The sequence below is a fragment of the Triticum urartu genome, chromosome 5A (genome assembly GCF_056163025.1).
Source record: "Triticum urartu cultivar PI428250 chromosome 5A, HENAU_Tu73, whole genome shotgun sequence".
Lineage (NCBI taxonomy): Eukaryota > Viridiplantae > Streptophyta > Magnoliopsida > Poales > Poaceae > Triticum > Triticum urartu.
Window position 1 is genome coordinate 266,941,876 of NC_141877.1, and position 19,115 is coordinate 266,960,990.

The 19,115-nt window shown below is 47.5% G+C and overlaps 1 protein-coding gene and 1 long non-coding RNA gene across 9 annotated transcripts; one reads left to right on the top strand and one right to left on the bottom strand.

Annotated features, from left to right (window-relative positions):
• Positions 1–8,673: 8,673 nt before the first annotated feature.
• On the bottom strand, positions 8,674–9,700 carry LOC147971007 (uncharacterized). Its single transcript, XM_087522729.1, has 3 exons — positions 9,354–9,700; positions 9,190–9,258; positions 8,674–9,106 (listed from the first exon to the last, which is right to left on the bottom strand). The coding sequence occupies exons 1-3, from the start codon at positions 9,698–9,700 to the stop codon at positions 8,674–8,676; spliced, it is 849 nt and encodes a 282-aa protein (XP_087378855.1).
• Positions 9,701–12,517: 2,817 nt separating this feature from the next.
• On the top strand, positions 12,518–16,324 carry LOC125508357 (uncharacterized). 8 transcript variants are annotated; one of them, XR_015604446.1, is made up of 4 exons: positions 12,518–13,534; positions 14,096–14,246; positions 14,336–16,127; positions 16,208–16,324. It is a non-coding gene; the product is annotated as an uncharacterized LOC125508357 (long non-coding RNA). The 8 variants fall into 8 exon arrangements; XR_007283387.2 differs by adding an exon at positions 13,622–13,675 and having other exon boundaries at positions 12,520–13,534; positions 14,336–16,324; XR_007283390.2 differs by having other exon boundaries at positions 12,523–12,995; positions 13,066–13,534; positions 14,336–16,324.
• Positions 16,325–19,115: the final 2,791 nt, after the last annotated feature.

Sequence of the window (19,115 nt, forward strand, 5' to 3'; positions counted from 1 at the left end):
TATAGTTGGGAGGAACTTGCTCGAGTGTTTGTTAGGACCTTTGAAGGCACTTGCAAAAGGCCGGTAGGGTTGACAGAATTGCAGTGTTGTGTCCAGAAAACGAATGAAACCTTGAGGGATTATATCCAAAGATGGATCACGTTGCACCATACAGTGGAGAATGTGTCAGATCACCAAGCAATTTGTGCCTTCAAGGAAGGCATTAAGTATCGGGAGTTGAATCTGGAATTCGGTCGGACAGGAGATATGACTCTGACTCGGATGATGGAGATTGCCACCAAATATGCCAATGGTGAAGAGGAAGACCGACTCCGGAGTGGCAAGCACAAAACAGTCGCCCAGGAAACCGGAGGAGGGAATTCCAGTCGGAAACAAAAGCGAAAGGCTGAACCAGCTACTCCTTGTGAAGCTTTAGCTGTTACCCAAGGAAAGTTCAAAGGAAAGCCCAAGGGGCCCTGGGCTCCCAAAAAAGTTAAGGATAAAGATGGGAATGATGTGTTGGACTTACCATGCCATATTCATACCAAAAAAGATGAAGAGGGGAACATCATTTACCCTAAACACACCACTCGATAGTGTCGTTTCCTTATCCAGCAGTTCCGAGAGAAAAACCCAAGGAGAAGGAAAAGGAGTCGGACGGAGGTGAGGATAGGGAGGAAGATGATGATGGTTTTCCCAATGTCAATTCCACACTGATGATTTTTGCTGATGTTGAAAGCAAAAGTCGGTTGAAAGTTATTAACATGGAAGTAAACATGGTTGCTCCTGCAACACCCAGTTATCTGAAGTGGTCTTAGACAGCCATCGCATTTGACCAGTCAGACCATCTAGCTCATATAGCCACCCCTGGGAGGCAAGCACTGGTGGTCGACCCAGTAGTTGAAGGCACTCGACTGACTAAAGTGCTGATGGATGGTGGCAGTGGCCTGAATATCCTTTATGCTGAAACCTTGAAGGGAATGGGCATTCTGATGTCCAAGATTAGTGAAAGCAACATGAGTTTCCATGGCGTTATTCCTGGCAAGAAAGCTCAGTCACTCAGCCAGATCGTGCTTGATGTGGTTTTCGGTGATTCCAAGAATTACCGCAAGGAAAAGTTGACATTTGAGGTAGTGGATTTCAAGAGTGCTTACCATGCTATTCTGGGTAGGCCCGCTTATGCACGTTTTATGGCTCGACCATGTTACGTGTATCTCAAATTGAAGATGCCCGGTCCTAAAGGAGTAATCACCGTCACTGGCAATCGGCAGAAGGCGGAAGAGTGCTTTCAAAAGGGCTGAAAAATTGCCGATGCACAAATGGCAGTAGTAGAACTGCAAGAGTATCAGAAGAATGCAGATCCGAGTGATTTGCTGTGAGCCAAGAAGCCTACCACAGATTCTGCATTTCAGTCGTCCGGTGAAACAAAGCCGATTCATATTCACCCGACTAACCCCAATGCTGCTCCGACCCATATCTCAACAACACTCGACAGCAAATAGGAAGAAGCGCTCATCGAGTTCCTCCGTGAGAACTGGGACAACTTGCATGGAAACCTTCTGACATGCCAAGTGTACCCAGGGGACTGGCTGAGCATCGTTTGCGAGTCGACCCAAAAGTAAAACCAGTCAAGGAACATCTCCGACGGTCCGCCGTCCAGAAGAGAAAAGCAATCGGCAAGGAAGTGGCTCGGCTCCTAGCAGCTGAGTTCATCCATGAAATCTACCACTTCGAATGGCTCGCCAATGTTGTCATGGTCCCCAAGAAGGACGACTCACTTCGCATGTGCATTGACTTCAAGCATATCAACCGGGCCTGCCCGAAAGATCATTTCCCTCTCCCCCGCATCGACCAAATTGTCGACTCAACTGCGGGGTGTGAGTGTGTGTCTTTTTTGGACGCCTATTCCGGGTACCATCAGATCCGACTGTATGGTCCCGATGAGATAAAAACGGCTTTCATCACTCCATTCGGATGCTTTTGTTATGTCACTATGCCATTCGGCTTTAAGAACGCCGGAGCCACATTCATGAGGATGATCCAGAAGTGTCTGCTCACTCAAATCAGTCGGAATGTGGAAGCATACATGGATGACATTCTGGTCAAGTCACGTAAAGGTTCCTACCTGTTGGCTGACCTTGCTGAAACCTTTGCCAATCTCAGAAGATATGATATCAAGCTTAATCCATCAAAATGCACATTCGGAGTTCCTGGCGGAAAGTTGCTCGGTTTCCTCGTTTCCGAACGAGGGATCGACGCTAACCCAGAGAAAGTTGGTGCTATACTTCGGATGAAACGCCCTGTGCGTGTGCACGATGTCCAGAAGCTTACTGGTTGTTTGGCCGCCTTGAGTCGATTCATTTCTCGCCTCGGTGAAAAGGCATTGCCTCTTTACTGACTGATGAAGAAGTCTGATAAGTTCGAGTGGACTCCCGAAGCTGACGCAGCGTTTGCAGAGCTCAAAGCCCTGCTTTCCACCCAGCCGGTGCTTGCTGCGCCAATCAACAAAGAGCCTTTACTACTTTATATTGCAGGCTTGCAGCCACTGGACAAGTTGTCAGTACAGTACTCACGGTCGAGCGGGAAGAAGAAGGAAAAGCCTATAAAGTTCAGCGCCCAGTATATTATGTTTCTGAAGTTCTGACTCCGTCGAAGCAAAAATATCCACATTATCATAAGCTTGTTTATGGGATTTACATGACCACGAAGAAAGTTGCACACTACTTCTCTGATCATTCCATTACAGTCGTTAGCGACGCTCCATTATCAGAGATTCTGAACAATAGAGACACAACTGGTCGAGTGGCAAAGTGGGCGATTGAACTCCTTCCCCTGGACATAAAATTTGAGGCAAAGAAGGCCATCAAGTCCCAAGCAATAGCTGATTTCCTTGCCGAGTGGATCGAACAACAACTTCCGTCCCAAATCCACTCAGAGCATTGGACCATGTTCTTCGATGGGTCCAAGATGCTGAATGGTTCCGGTGCTGGGGTGGTGTTGGTATCCCCCCGCGGTGACAAACTCAGCTATGTTCTCTAGATTCACTTTGACTCCTCCAACAATGAAGCCAAATATGAGGCACTTCTGTATGGGTTGCGCATGGCCATTTCACTCGGCGTCCGTCGCCTCATGGTCTATGGCGACTCAGATTTGGTGGTCAGTCAAGTAATGAAGGAGTGAGATGTCAGAAGCCCAGCTATGACTGGTTATTGCAATGCGGTGAGAAAGCTAGAAAAGAGATTTGAGGGATTAGAGCTCCATCACATCCCTCGACTGAAAAATCAAGCGGCCGATGATCTGGCAAAGATAGGCTCAAAGAGAGAAGCCATTCCCAGCAATGTTTTCCTGGAGCATATTCATACACCTTCAGTTCAAGAAGATCCCTTCACTGAAGAGCCCCCACAGCCGAGGAGTGCCACCGATCCGACTGAAATCGAGATTCCAGCCATGGTTGACTTGATCATGGAAGTTTTGGTCATCACCCCCGATTGGACAGTACCATATATTGCACACATTCTTAGAAGGGAACTTCCAGAAGATGAAGAAGAGGCTCGACAGATCGTCCGTCGATCTAAAGCCTTTACTATGATAAGAGGACAGTTGTTTAGAGAAAGTGTGACTGGAGTTTGCCAGAAATGTATAACGCCTGAAGAAGGTCGAGTGATCCTCAATGACATCCACTCGGGGACCTGTGGTCATCATGCCTCCTCTCGGACCATTGTGGCCAAGCATACCGAGCGAGATTTTACTGGCCATGGGCAAATGAGATGGCACAAGAAATAGTCGACAGATGTGAAGGTTGCCAGTTTTACTCCAAGATGTCCCACAAGCCTGCGTCGGCCCTGAAGACCATTCCACTTGTCTGGCCCTTTGCTGTTTGGGGATTGGACATGGTTGGACCTCTGAGGACTGGTAGGAGTGGATTCACTCATGTGCTTGTAGCAGTCGACAAGTTCACCAAGTGGATTGACGCCAAGCCTATCAAGAACCTTGATGCCAGCACTGCTGTCCGCTTCATCAGAGAGATAACATTCAGATATGGTGTTTCACACAGCATCATCACTGACAACAGATCAAACTTCGACTCTCATGAGTTCAGAACTTTCTGTGCTTCACAAGGTACTCGAGTCGACTATGCCTCAGTTGCCCATCCCCAGTCGAATGGACAAGCTAAAAGAGCAAATGGTTGATTCTCAAAGGATTGAAACCCCGACTGATGCGTGACCTCAAACACGCAGAAGGAGCCTGGGTCGACGAACTTCCATCAGTATTGTGGGGATTGAGGACAACTCCCAATCGGTCTACTGGCAGAACCCCGTTTTCTTGGTTTATGGAGCTAAAGCTGTACTTCCGAGTGACTTGCTCCACAATGCGCCTCGAGTCGAGCTTTTCTCAGAGGAAGAAGCAGAACAAGCACGACAAGATGCAGTTGATCTCTTGGAAGAAGAAAGAGAGATGGCCTTGATACGATCAACCATCTATCAGCAAGACCTACGTCGATTCCATGCCAAAAACGTGAGGGGTCGAGCATTTCAAGAGGGAGACTTGGTTCTTCGAGTGGATCAGCAGAAACCACACAAGCTTGCTCCTTCTTGGGAAGGCCCCTTCCTTGTCACTAGAGTGCTCCACAATGGAGCGTACCACCTCTACGACGTCGAGCACAAGAAAGACGAGCCGCGCACTTGGAATGCGGAGCTGCTCCGCCCCTTTTATACCTAAACACTCAGTCTGTTGAGATGTAATAAGAAGCACCTTTGTAGTTTGTTTATCAAAGACAAGAGTTTTTAGAATCTTATGAAAATGATTGTCGATTGCTTACATTTGTTTCTGAAATCCCCCAGTGGGTGGCTTAACTGCGAATCCGTTTTGCCTAAGTTGAAAAAATCCTACCGAGTGATGAGCAAGCCTCTCACTCGAGGGCTTAGCTGCAGTCAAGTACTCGCCTAAGTTGAAAAAATCCTACCGAGTGATGAGCAAGTCTCTCACTCGGGGGCTTAGCTACAGTCCAGTACTCGCCTAAGTTGAAAAAAATCCTACCCAGTGATGAGCAAGTCTCTCACTCGGGGGCTTAGCTGCAGTCCAGTACTCGCCTAAGTTGAAAAAATCCTACCGAGTGATGAGAAAGTCTCTCACTCGGGGGCTTAGCTGCAGTCCAGTACTCACCTAAGTTGAAAAAAAATCCTACCGAGTGATGAGCAAGCCTCTCACTCGGGGGCTTAGCTGCAGTCCAGTACTCGCCTAAGTTTCAAAAATCCTACCGAGTGATGAGCAAGTCTCTCACTCGGCGGCTTAGCTGCATCCCAATGCTCTCCTAAGTTTCAAAAATCCTACCGAGTGATGAGCAAACCTCACACTCGGGGGCTTAGCTGCAGCTCAATGCTCGCCTAAGTTTCAAAAATCCTACCGAGTGATGAGCAAACCTCACACTCGGGGGCTTAGCTGCAGCCCAGTGCTCGCCTAAGTTTCAAAAATCCTACTGAGTGATGAGCCAACCTCACACTCGGGGGCTTAGCTGCAGCCCAGTGCTCACCTAAGTTTCAAAAATCCTACCAAGTGATGAACAAACCTCACACTCGGGGGCTTAGCTGCAGCCCAATGCTCGCCTAAGTTTCAAAAATCCTACCGAGTGATGAGCAAACCTCACACTCGGGGGCTTAGCTGCAGCCCAGTGCTCGCCTAAGTTTCAAAAATCCTACCGAGTGATGATCAAACCTCACACTCAGGGGCTTAGCTGCAGCCCAGTGCTCGCCTAAGTTCCAAAAATCCTACCGAGTGATGAGCAAACCTCACACTCGGGGGCTTAGCTGCAGCCCAATGCTCGCCTAAGTTTCAAAAATCCTACCGAGTGATGAGCAAATCTCACACTCGGGGGCTTAGCTGCAGCCCAATGCTCGCCTAAGTTTCAAAAATCCTACCGAGTGATGAGCAAACCTCACACTCAGGGGCTTAGCTGCAGCCCAATGCTCGCCTAAGTTTCAAAAATCCTACCGAGTGATGAGCAAACCTCACACTCGGGGAGCTTAGCTGCAGCCCAGTGCTCGCCTAAGTTTAAAAACCCATCCCTATCCACAAGGACGACGAGGTGCAGGTCGAATGCAATCCTCTCCACGGAGCTGCGCTACAAGTACAATGTCCACTCCATCCCTATCCGCAAGGACGACGAGGTGCAGGTCGATTGCAATCCTCTCCATGGAGCTACGCTACAAGTATAATGTCCGCTCCATCCCTATCTGCAAGGACGACGAGGTGCAGGTCGACTGCAATCCTCTACTCAGAGTTGCGCTACAAGTACAATGTCCGCTCCATCCCTATCCGCAAGGATGACAAGGTGCATGTCGACTGCAATCCTCTCCACGGAGCTGCGCTACAAGTACAATGTCCGCTCTATCCCTATCCGCAAGGACGACGAGGTGCAGGTCAACTGCAATCCTCTCCATGGAGCTACGCTACAAGTACAATGTCCGCTCCATCCCTATCCGCAAGGACGACGAGGTGCAGGTCGACTGCAATCCTCTCCACGGAGCTGCGCTACAAGTACAATGTCCGCTCCATCCCTATCCGCAAGAACGATGAGGTACAGGCCGACTGCGATGTCCCCCTCAGAGTTGCATCTCAAAGAATATTCCGAGTGAAGAATAAGTTCCACTCAAAGATAAATGCAAGCGCATGCAGAAGATAATCCAAGATCAAATAAAATCTCAAAGGTCTCAGGACGAAGATAAAAGTACTCGGGCGTCGGACCCGAAAGAGTTTAACGGTTACAATAACCACTTGGCATACTGAGGCAAATTTAAAGCAAGTTTGAGTATCAAGTTGGTTCACTCAGCAGGAGGTGGACTAGCAGGCTCGACGAACTCGTCCAAGTCGATCCCGTCCGTGATCCGAGTGGCAGCAGCAATGAAAGTTTCCATGAAGGACTGGAAGTCGTGCCTTTCTGTGTTGGCGACCTTGATCGCCGCTAGCTTCTCTTCTCGAGCCTCTCTGTAGTGGACCCTGACCAGCGACAGAGCCACGTCAGCACCATAACGGGCGGAGGACTTCTTCCATTCCTGCACTCGGCTAGGGACCTCATTGAGTCGAGCCATCAGAGACTCGCGATCATTCTGAAGTGTTTCCCTTGGCCAGAGCGATGAGTCAATGCGTGAAACTGCCACCTTCAGACGGGCAAGGTAACTTGTAACACTGAAGACGCGGGATTCCAGTCAAAGCACATTCATAGCAGCCTCATCGCCGACTGGAGAAAGGACAGGGTCCAATCCCGTCTCGATCCGTCCAGTCTCCTCTTCAAAGTTTTGGCAGAATTCTGCAGTCAAGGAGTTAATGAGTCGACTGGCCAGGACTAATCTGCAAATAGTAAAACAGTCGGATAAAAGGGGATACCTTTGATCATAAGAAAGAGCCTTTTGGCGAGAGCCTTCAAATAAGCTTCCAGATCGTTCCTCCTATGCATCATGCTTTCTAGCTGGTCAGTTAGAGCCACCTTATCTTTTTTTCAGACGAGTCGCCTCTCGATTGGATTCGGTGAGAGACGACTTCAGCTTGTTGATTTCTTCCTGTAGCGCTCCGACTGAAGCCAGTTTCTGGTCAGCAAGGGCAGCCTTCTCTTGAGCCTCCTTCTGCGCAGCTGCAAGGTCCAAGTCTTTCTTCTCCAGGGCCAGCTTCATTTTCTCTACAAAATTCACATTTAGATCAAACAGAAGAATGAAAAGATAACTTGAGAGATGGTCAAGATAAGCAATCGACAGGCCGTTACCTTCCGTACCAGCGACTTCATCTTGAGCCTTCTTTAAATTCTGCTGAGCCAACTCCAGATCAAGGTTGAGTTGCCTCTGCTTTTCCTCAAACTTGGCAAATTTGGAGATAAGCGAACAAGATTTCTACAGTAAGTAAAAGACATATCGATCGACGAGATCAAAGATTATTTACTTCCGAGTGAATAAATCTTCAAGACCATTCAGACCCCAGCCGACTGCCAGCAGTCAACTGCGGTCTCGGGGACTACACCCAGTGGGTGCACTTGGTGTGCCCCCACTGGTTCAGATTCCACTCGGCTGGTCTGCCCAGACCGAGTGGTGCACTTGGCGTGCTCCCATTGGTTTGGATTTCACTCGGCTGGTCCGCCCAGACCGAATAAAAAAAGAGAGAGTGCTCAGACCCCAGCCGACTGCCAGCAGTCAACTGCAGTCTCGGGGACTACACCCAGTGGGTGCACTTGGCGTGCCCCCACTAGTTCAGATTCCACTCGGCTGGTCTGCCCAGACCGAGTGCAAAAAAAAAAGAGTGCTCAGACCCCAGTCGACTGCCAGCAGTCAACTGCGGTCTCGGGGACTACACCCAGTGGGTGCACTTGGCGTGCTCCCACTAGTTTGGATTTCACTCGGCTGGCCCGCCCAGATCGAGTGCACAAAATAGAAGAAAAGAGACGAAAAGTGCTCAGACCCCAGCCGACTGCCAGCAATCGACTGCGGTCTCAGGGACTACACCCAGTGGGTGCACTTAGCGTGCCCCCACTGGTTCAGATCCCATTCGACCAGACCGAGTGGAAGAGTGCAAATAATACAGATGACAAAACACCCAGTGGGTGTACAGATTCGAAGCAGACAATAAGAGATTGTGCGAAGGGAAATATTCAGGTAGCATATCCTACCAAGACAAGTTTAGTCAGAAGTCAAGTTCAGTCAGAAGTCAACTTACCTAGACATTGGCTCGAAGAGCCGCGCTGGCGTCATAAGCAACCTGACTATTGTCGTGCACCTCCTTCATCCGCTCCATCATTACACCAGCCTGACAGATAGCCTCCGCGGCGGCGTCCGACTGGCTTTCCGGAACATGATAGGTGGTGAAGACGGGTACAAACGGTCCAGACGCAGCAGCTTGGGGCTCCAAGGCATGAGGTTGGATGGCTGAAGAAAACACTGGTACAGTCGACGGTGCGGGGTGCTCACTCGACACTGGGACAACAAAGGTTACAAAGGCTCTACTCGCATCTTCGGGCCGTTGGACTGTTGGTTCTGTTGCTGGTTCCGACCGAGATATCCTGCCAGCTGTTGTTTTCTTGCTCTTCCTGGGCCTCAGTGGCACGTCCTTGTTGTCATCCGGAAGCTCAATGACATTGGGAGGGGCAGCAAAAAAGTCAGCCAACTCCAGATGAGTCACCAGAAGTTAATCGACCATACAATCAAGAACGAGATCACGAGGTTTATACCTGGATTGGAGGTGACCGCATCTTCCATGTCCTCATCTTCATACTGGCGAGTGGAAGTCCCAGAGGTAGTGGCACTACAAATTTCAGAGTTCAGTTGGTCATGTCTGACAAAATGAATCGACTCAAATCCAGATTCATACTAAAGCAAGAAATCAAGTCCAACTAATACCCGGAAGTAATGGGGATGGCCACTTTGATCTTCGGCAAGGCCTTTGGTGGTTTGGACGGCGTAGCTTTCGGTTGCTTCGACGCCTTTTCGGTTGGTGCTGGAGAAGACGTTCGAGGGCGCTTTGATGACTGCCCAGTCTGTGCGGTCGCCTTGCCGCGGGCACTTGCTGGATCGTGAGAAAGATTGGATCGTTTCTCCCTACGAGGAGGAGAGTCGACCTCTTCTTCATCACTCGGGTCGTCGCTGTCCTCGTCTTCCTTGTCGTCAGAGCGCCACTCGCCGCTCTCACCTCCACTCGCTTCTCCCTCTGGGTCCTGCTCCTGCTCCTCGTTGGGCATCGAGTACATCTCAGTCAGGGCCTAGAAGACAACAAACAAGACAAGAGACAGTCGGGTGACAGCAGACAACAACTTGATAAATCAAGAAAACACTCGACCATGTGGAGTCATACCTTGCCAGTCTCGTATGAGTTGTTGAGTGGAGGAATCCTCCGGGATCCCCTGGGGTTGTCTTTGTTGCCAGTGATACTCTTCAGCCTCCCTTCCAACATAGCATCATCGACCTCCTCTGGATGGATCCGAGTGGTGTCGTCGATGCCCGAATACATCCACATCGGATGGTCACGGGCTTGAAGTGGTTGGATGCGTCGCCTGAGGAAGACCTCCAACAGATCCATACCGGTTACACCATCACGAACAAGTTGAACTACTCGCTCGACTAGCACCTTCACTTGCACCTTCTCCTCTGGGATCACTTTCAAAGCAGAGGGCTTCTCCACTCGGGCCATGGAAAAGGGGGGAAGTCCAGTCGACTGACCTGGAGTCGGCTGGTCCTTGCAGTAGAACCAGGTCGACTGCCACCCTCGAACCAACTCAGGAAGGATCATGGTTGGGAAAGTACTCTTACTCCTCATTTGGATCCCAAGACCCCCGCACGTCTGAATCACTTGCGTTCTCTCGTCACTCGGGTTGGCCTTCTTGACCGACTGAGAACGGCAGGTGAATATGTGCTTGAAGAGCCCCCGGTGTGGCCTACAGCCCAGGAAGCTCTCGCACATGGACACAAAAGCAGCAAGATACACGATGGTGTTCGGGGTGAAGTGGTGGAGTTGCGTCCTGAAGAAGTTCAAGAAACCTCGAAAGAAAGGGTGGGGAGGCAAGGAAAACCCGCGGTCGACGTGAGTAGCGAGGAGGACGCGCTCACCCTCCTGTGGCTGCGGCTCGGTCTCGTTCCCCGGCAGTCGCGCCGATTCGTGGGGAATCAATCCCCCCTCGACCAGGTTGTCGATGTCGTCCTGGCGGATCGTCGAGCGAATCCAGTCGCCCTGGATCTAGCCCGGCGGCAAGCCGACCTCGAAGAAGATCCACCCCGACCGGACTTCTTCCCCTTCGCCTTCGCCGTCGCCTTCTTCGCACGCTCCAACACCACCATCTTCTCCTTCCCCATGGCAGCGGATCGAGTTCGAACGGAGCGACGACGCTGAGAACGAAGGCAGTTGCGATGGAGAAAACAGAGGAGGAAGGGGAAGAATGGGAACACACTATGCGAAAAACCCCGTCCGACGCCTTATATGAAGTCATTTCCGAGTGGCTGACTCGTGGCCCCAGGCGATCCGATCAAATCCCGCAACAGTCACGCACGCGCGATATGTGGCGAAAAAGGTGGCGCGGTGATCGAGGCGGCATGCCTAATCCGTCCCGATTACTGCGGCCTCCTCCGCCTGGCGTGCTTCTCAAAATTCGAATCCCACGAAATCCGCAGATAGCAGAACAACCCGTCAGACGGAGGATTTTTCCCATATCAACACTCGAAGCTTAACAATGAAAGTTCACTTGACAAAACCAAGAATGGATCAAGGCGACTGAACAAGCAGTTGAAGTCATCATGGATGTTCATTCGACCTCTAGACAAGACATTTCCAAAGCGCAAAAGCTGAATCGGAGAGGTTATCAACTCCTTCACTCGAACCCTGAACCATTCGGGGGCTAATAATGAAGATATGTACCTAGGGTAGGGTCATAGGCCTGACCTAGACACCCTCCCCTAGGACGTCACCTTAAAACCAGAAGTATTCAAAGAGGAGTCATTATCCACTCGACCATGAGGACTTCCACTCGGAAGACTTGAAGTCACTCGACCGCAGAGACTGTCACTCGACCACCAGAAGGTCTAAGGTCGCTCCAGACCACAACGGTCGGACATCACCTCATAGCTTTAATGGTCATTATGTCTCTTTATTTACTAGCGTTACCAGTAACGTCTTCCCTTTAATGTACCTTAAACCCTTTGTAACGTGGGCCGACTGGGGTCCTGGCGCACTCTATATAAGCCACCCCCTCCAAAGGCACATGGGTTCGCATCTTTTGTAAACTCTCACACACATATAATCCAGTCGACCGCCTCAGGGAACCGAGACGTAGGGCTATTACTTCTTCCGAGAAGGGCCCGAACTCGTAAAACTCGTGTGTACAACTACTCCATAGCTAGGATCTTGCCTCCTCATACCTACCCCCCATTCTACTGTCAATCTTTGAACCACGACATTTACCTCTCGACCATTTCGAGACTCCTCGTCACGTCCGTGATCTCATCTGGGACTTCGAACAACTTTGTTCATCAAATCACATAACTCATAATACAAATCATCATCGAACGTTAAGCGTGCGGACCCTACAGGTTCAGAACTATGTAGATATGACCGAGACACATCTCCGGTCAATAACCAATAGCGGAACCTGGATGCTAATATTGGCTCCTACATATTCTACGAAGATCTTTATCGGTCAAACCGCATAACAACATACGTTATTCCCTTTGTCATCGGTATGTTACTTGCCCGAGATTCGATCGTCGGTATCATCATGCCTAGTTCAATCTTGTTACCGGCAAGTCTCTTTACTCGTTCCGTAATGCATCATTCTGTAACTAAATCATTAGTCACATTGCTTGCAAGGCTCATAGTGATGTGCATTACCGAGAGGGCCCAGAGATACCTCTCCGATACGCGGAGTGACAAATCCTAATCTCGATCTATGCCAACTCAACAAACACTATCAGAGACACCTGTACAGCATCTCTACTCCTAATGGAGCAGTTCGTACGTAGTTCATTCATTGTCCTCTCTCGCCTCCCCATCGATCGGAACTCCCTCGCCTCACCCCACCTGATTTTTATTCCCGTGGGAGCCGGTAGAAAAAACAAAAAAAACTGCGTGACAAAACCTAATCCTTCCCACGATCACACCCCACCCATTTATCCTCTGCCGCCGTTCCCCACGGACGCCATGGCTGTCGCAGCCTCCCGATCTGCGACGCCGCCTACCACAGTCTCCACTCGCGCTGCGATGTCCGCGGTCTCCACTCAGATCAATCCGCCGTTGACCCCGTATCCTCCCTCCCGATGGGATCCGGCCTCCACCACTGTCCACGGGGCAACCGGATGTCGGGATCCACCACTCCTCGGCCGCCGATTAGCCTCCATGACCGCGCCTCGCCAATGCTTGCTTCCCCGCATCCTGCCCTTCATCGATATGGACTCATGCTCCTCGACCCCATAGTGCCGTGCTGGACGCGTGCTCCACAGCTGCACATCCCCTCCTCGTCGAGCCCTGGCGCAGACGCGTGGGTGTTGCTGTTCTGGTTGGTAATCGTCGTTCAGTGAACATTGTATTTCCGATGTTTTTCACTACTCAGCTTTTCTTTTTCACTGTCAGATGTCCTACCTGTGCAGGCATGAACACACCTATCAGATGTCCTACTCCTACCTGTGTAGGCACGAACACATGTATATGAATGATTAATGGCTGCTGCCTTGAACCATTAGCACATTAGTGTTGCCTGCGTTGATCAAACGTTTGCCCTGTATAGCCTGCTCATCATCGACGGCGGCGGCAAGATAAGCAGGCTCGAGATAATCGCGCTGCTCCACTCGCTCGGGGTCTGTGCGCACGGGACGAGATCAGCTTGGTGATGGTAAATGCACCGTCAAGTTCGACGGGGTCGCCCTCTCCTTCGCAGCTTCTCCTCTAACCTTGTCCCTCCTCCATCTCCGTCGACCACTAGCAGGTCGCCGAGGCCTTCCACGCATTTGACCAAGACAACAGCGGATCCATCTGAACTGCCCAGCTCGTGTGCTCCATGATGGCATTACAAGTGGCTGGAGGAATGGTGTATGCTCACAAGGTGCGTGATCCTTCTATCAAATTCTGGCTATATGTGCATGGCCTCATTGGTACTAATTTAGCTATACTTGGGTTTCTATACGCCAAGTTGTTTCACCCAGACAAGAATCCCACAAAACTTAATGTGGTCTGGAAGTTTCAGGTACTTCATTCTCCTCTGCTATATTGCGTCGTGTGCTCCACGCCTGTGCCTTCTGATTCAGGAGTGCCCAGTGACAAAATGTGTTATATTTGTAGAGTCGATGCTGTTTAAAAATGGTTTCCACGCAATGGTTTCCAGTTATGTGAAACCAAGCCACTGATGGAGCTACAGAGGAAGTTCAGGGGGGCAAATGATAAAACATCTAGACTTGAGGGGGGCAAATACTAGATTTATACTTATCTACACCCTCTAAAAGTATTTAAGTGTGAATACTATATTTTGTTATAACACACAGGAAACCCAAGGTTTGAGGCCAGAGATTTACCTTGGATGTTGCATGTGCATTACTTACTTTAGCTAATCGTCCTACCGTCGGGCTTTTAGTTGAAATTCACTTTATTTCTTGTAATGACATTTCAGGGATAATACGATCGACCCAATAGTTAGCTTTGGGATGCTTTTTGGGGTCGACTCATGAAGATGATGGCTAGCTTGCACCAACATTTGTAGCTTCTGTATAAATGATTCAGATAGTCTACAAGCAAGGGAAATGATTATAGGGAATAAATAGGTACGCTGCTTCCATAGTACCCAGTTATTGCATTGTGAGCAAACTTGCTTGTGCGCCATGCCAACAATGACATGTGGATGAACATGCAGCTCAACGACGGCGATTCAAGCACCGATGCGGGTGACCTAGCCATTTGACGCCACCGACTCGACCTACGCAAGCGGCATCACGGAGGGCATGGAGCTCCTGGCCTCCCAAGGACGCCGCCGGGCTCGTCTCGTTAGCCCGCCATGGTTGCAATATAGAAACCCTTAATGACACGTGTCCCTTTTTCCCTCCGCGTTGCTTCTGTGTATCAAAACCCTAGAAAACTCCTCTCCAAACACGCGATCGATTCCGTTCATATACATCTGATGGTTTAACAAAGATGCAACAAATTTCATTTTGTAGTTTTGCCTGTGGAGGTGATTGTCATTGAAAAGCATACTTTTTTGAATGGATGTTACTTGCCAACTCGGATGCCTCTTTATATTTTTAAAATTGTTCGTAAACCATGGGTGCGACTTCATTGTTTGCAAAACATGGATTAGACTTATTTCGGCATTGGTAGTGTGGAAATTGACATGGGATGCACTATACTGTTGCTTGTTCTTTGGCCAATCCTAAACATAATTCTCTATTTTTTATGTGTCTCTATGTTGAACTCGTACGGGGTTTCTTAGTATGTAGGGATAATAATATGCAAATTCAGTGATACATACGCAGAATGTTTGTTTGTTCTCTTTAAGTAATTATACAGATCAACAATATTAAATATTAGATGACACATTGGCCACATCATCCAGTAAAAGTGTTAACCCTAATAAATCAAGGACGGATGCTGATTCTAGACATTGGTAGAAGCTAATAAGTTACATCCTTGAGTAATACAAGAGAATTAATATTTCGATGTAGGTAAACCTATCCAGCACGGTACACAAGCTCTTGTTAGTTGCACTATATTAGAATTTTAACTTCCCAGATTCGATTTTTTTGTACCGAAGCTAAACCTATCCAGCGTGTTTGACCTGAAGGAACTGACATGGTTGTCAAAAAGACTAGAGGTAAATTGCTTGGTACTTACACTGTTATGTTACTGCTATTAGTCATTGCATGTGAAAAAATGTAATGAATAGACCCTTATGTTTCAAGGTATGTATTTACTGATATTTTTTTAGTACTTTCTTGCGAGCGTGTAGTTTTAAAAAGAACAACACAAAGAACACATAATTCATGACACAACTTTGGATATCAGTATAAAAGGTTTTGCCGTGGAGTTTTATGCGCCATACTTTTGCGGCTTTTATTGTGTCCTTTGTTATATTCTTTTTTATTAGAACTAAAAGTTAGCATGCCGGAAATGTGGGTTTAAGCCCTGGCCGTCTTCAGTTGACAAAATTACCCTACTTTTTGTATCACATTTGGAGGATCTGTCATTTTGAGAAAGTCATTATCTCAACTGCAACCAGGCAGTTTGGCCAAAGATGTAGGATGATCTAGTTCTTTTGGACTCCAATTTTTTGGATTGGTACTTTTGAATTTCTTTCGTAAACGAATGTGGAGAATGGGAGAGGATCTGCAGTTATAAAAATTTGTGCATGGAGTTTTTTTAAGATCCTATTGTTGTTTGTCTTTTTCCACTGTAACTGTTCACTAATTATGAAATGATTTTTCTTTCTTTTGGATTGATTGGACTGTCCGACAAGTGGATTCGTGGGACTATCTGAGAAGATGAAACAACTAACAGTTGTTTTACAACAGGACAATTGCTCCTGAGAGGTGGAACACTTGGATGGTGGGTACATTAAAGCAGATCAAGTCTCTGAGGCCCTCATGATGACATGGAGCAATCTTAAAGGAGAGTCTACGATATGAAGTTTGGTCTTAAAAGGAGAGTCTACGGTATGAAGTTTGTGTTTGAGTCAAATACTATTGGGCAGATAGGTCTCCTTATGTTGACAACACTGAAATGGAGAATGCAGGTCATGTTGTCATCCTCTTTGGATAAATTTGGTTATGGAACCCCTTGAGGTCAAACACTAAGCTTGCGGTGTGCTGAGAACAAAATGTTGCCATTATCAAATGTTCCATTAACATTATCTATCATATTTAATTATTTGTACGTTGTTGCCCGTAGCAACGCACGGGCACTCTACTAGTATTTATAATCACCCAGTTACATTGTGATGTTTGATAGCACACAAGGTGTTCCTTCGGTATTCGGGAGTTGCATAATCTCATAGTTAGAGGAACATGTATAAGTCATGAAGTAAGCAATAGCAATAAAACTAAACGATCATTATGATAAGCTAACGGATGGGTCTTGTCCATCACATCATTCTTTAATGATCTGATCCCGTTCATCAAATGACAACACATGTCCATGGTCAGGAAACTTCACCATCTTTGATTAACAAGCTGGTCAAGTAGAGGCATACTAGGGACACTCTGTTTGTCTATGTATTCACACATGTACTAAGTTTCCGGTTAATACAATTCTAGCATGAATAACAAACATTTATCATGATATAAGGAAATATAAATAACAACTTTATTATTGCCTCTAGGGCATATTTCCTTCACTAGCTACCTCTTATTTTCATGACACGCCTCTGGGACGGGTGTCATTAAAGGTAATCTCCTCTGCAGGAGGTTGCCACGTGCACGACAGAATCCACCTAGCCGCTCAGAGCTTGACATCACACTGATTAGTGACTAGTGTTTGATGAGGTGGAGCAGTGGCGTTCTGGCAGAGGTTTGCCGACACGGAGCCTGCTGGGTTCTTTAGCTTGGGGTTTTGCTTTGGCCTTGGCGGCCTTGGAGACCCTGCCAGGGTGTCTTGGCCATGGCCCCAGGCGTGATCTCGACCCTGCCGGCCTTGCCTGCCCGGCAGGGGAGATCTCCCTGGGGGATCTTCAAGTTGCTTGCTTGACTTGGTCTTGAGCTTGGGATGCCTGGCAAGATCTGTCTGTCCCGGGAGCCACACTGGTCTGTGCACAAGTCAGGGGAACACAGACACCCCTGTTTGTGTACACCGACAGAGGACCTCTTCATTACATTGTATCGTTCGGCAGTGCACTTTGGTTTGGTGCTTTATCTATAAAGTGGGGAAAGAGCCTATTTCGAGAGTTTACCCTAGAGATATTTTAAAGGTTGATTTGATATGACCCGATACGCAACTTGTTAACTACATTCATGACATGAGAAAGATGAGAAATTTAAAGGCCTACACAATATAGTCAAGCTCTTTATTAAGATAGTAGAAACAAAGGGGTATATTGTTTATGATGTGGTCTACTCCATTATCAAATTAGTATTGCTTCTACCAGTGGCAACGATAAGTGTTGAAAGGGCATTTTGTGCGATGAATTTAGTGAAGCATAAGTTGAGGAGTACGATGAGTGATAGTCTTTTGGATAATTGTCTAGTCACATTAATAGAGCGAGATTTTCTCTTCAAGATAAAAGATGCTGATGTAATTGAGACTTTCATGGCCATGAGAAAGCGTTATTTGGAGAAGAGCAAGAACTAGTAATAGTACTAGCAAAAGAGCCGTGCGTTGCAACGAGAGAGAGAAAATACCACACGCCTAATCGAATAACCATGACTCAAGACCCTAATAGGCCCACATCCTTTATTTCAACACATGTCATCCCATCTGTATTTCCACTTATCCTCCTTTCCATCCTCGTCGACGGTGGCCCCAATGCTCATACAATCACAATTCCTTTGAATGTGTTCAACCCTAAGGCGTCTCTCTCTCTCTCTCTGTGCATAAGATGAGTAATCCACATATTTCCCCCTGCTAGGTTTTGACGAGGCGTGCATGCGTGGTTATAGATGGTTTCCTTCGTCTCCGATTTGGTATTGCTGAGGTGTTCATTTCCAATCTGGATGACACCGGTACGAAAGAAAGACATATCATATGTTGTTGCTTAAGTTTGCACCTCATATAGCATTTAAAAAATGGTTAATAGGTAAAGTAAGATCATATTCATGTTACACATTTTTCTAATCAAATCCTCATATATAACATGTTAAATTTGGATTTCTGGTTCAAAAGATATGGATAGTTAATTTTTTTTTGAGATGCACTGCTAGTTGATTAACCCAAATATCAGGGGGTTTCACGCAAAAGTGAAAATCTGACTTAAAACTGGACTAAGGGTTGATTACTAGAAACATCAGGGGTTTTTCTACACCTTCCTTTATTAGTAAGGTATAGATTGTGATATTTTATTACCACGGATATGTAATATTCCTCTATGCAAATTTCAGACATAATCAGTGAATTTATGTTGCTTGTGAGACCTTATAAATCTATTTGCATTGTGTTTTTGGTACATTTCATATCTAAACATTAGCATGTTGTATTTATGGTAACGAAAAAAAAGATCTAGCTGCCAGACCCTAGCGTAAAATCCTAGATCCACCATTAGTGCAGTGAAAAGGGTGTGGATGGAGAATGACAGATAGGGTTTCTACCACCCGATGAAAAGATGAATGATGGAGATCATTTGGAGGAGGTGATCGTATGGTTGAAAGTGACATGGCTATGGGAAGCTTCTTTATTGGATGGGACTTAAAAAAAGGATGTTCTTCTATACTTTTTTTTTAAAAAAGATACTGCTTCCTCCCACAAAGTAAGACGTTTTTGCAAGCTGTGGGAGTATGTCATGCCATGGGGCCATAGAAGTTTGATGAGATAGTTGATACTGAGTCACAGGAAGCGTGAGCGATCACAGCTCGCCTTTAGGTTCAGATCGAGCACTTGGAAATGTTTAAGAAGAAAGGAGAGCTGATGCTAATCTGTCCGTTTCTAAAATTGATTAACAATAACATCCTCTTCCATGTGACACGTGGTCTGCCGCTGGTATTCGGGGATAGTGT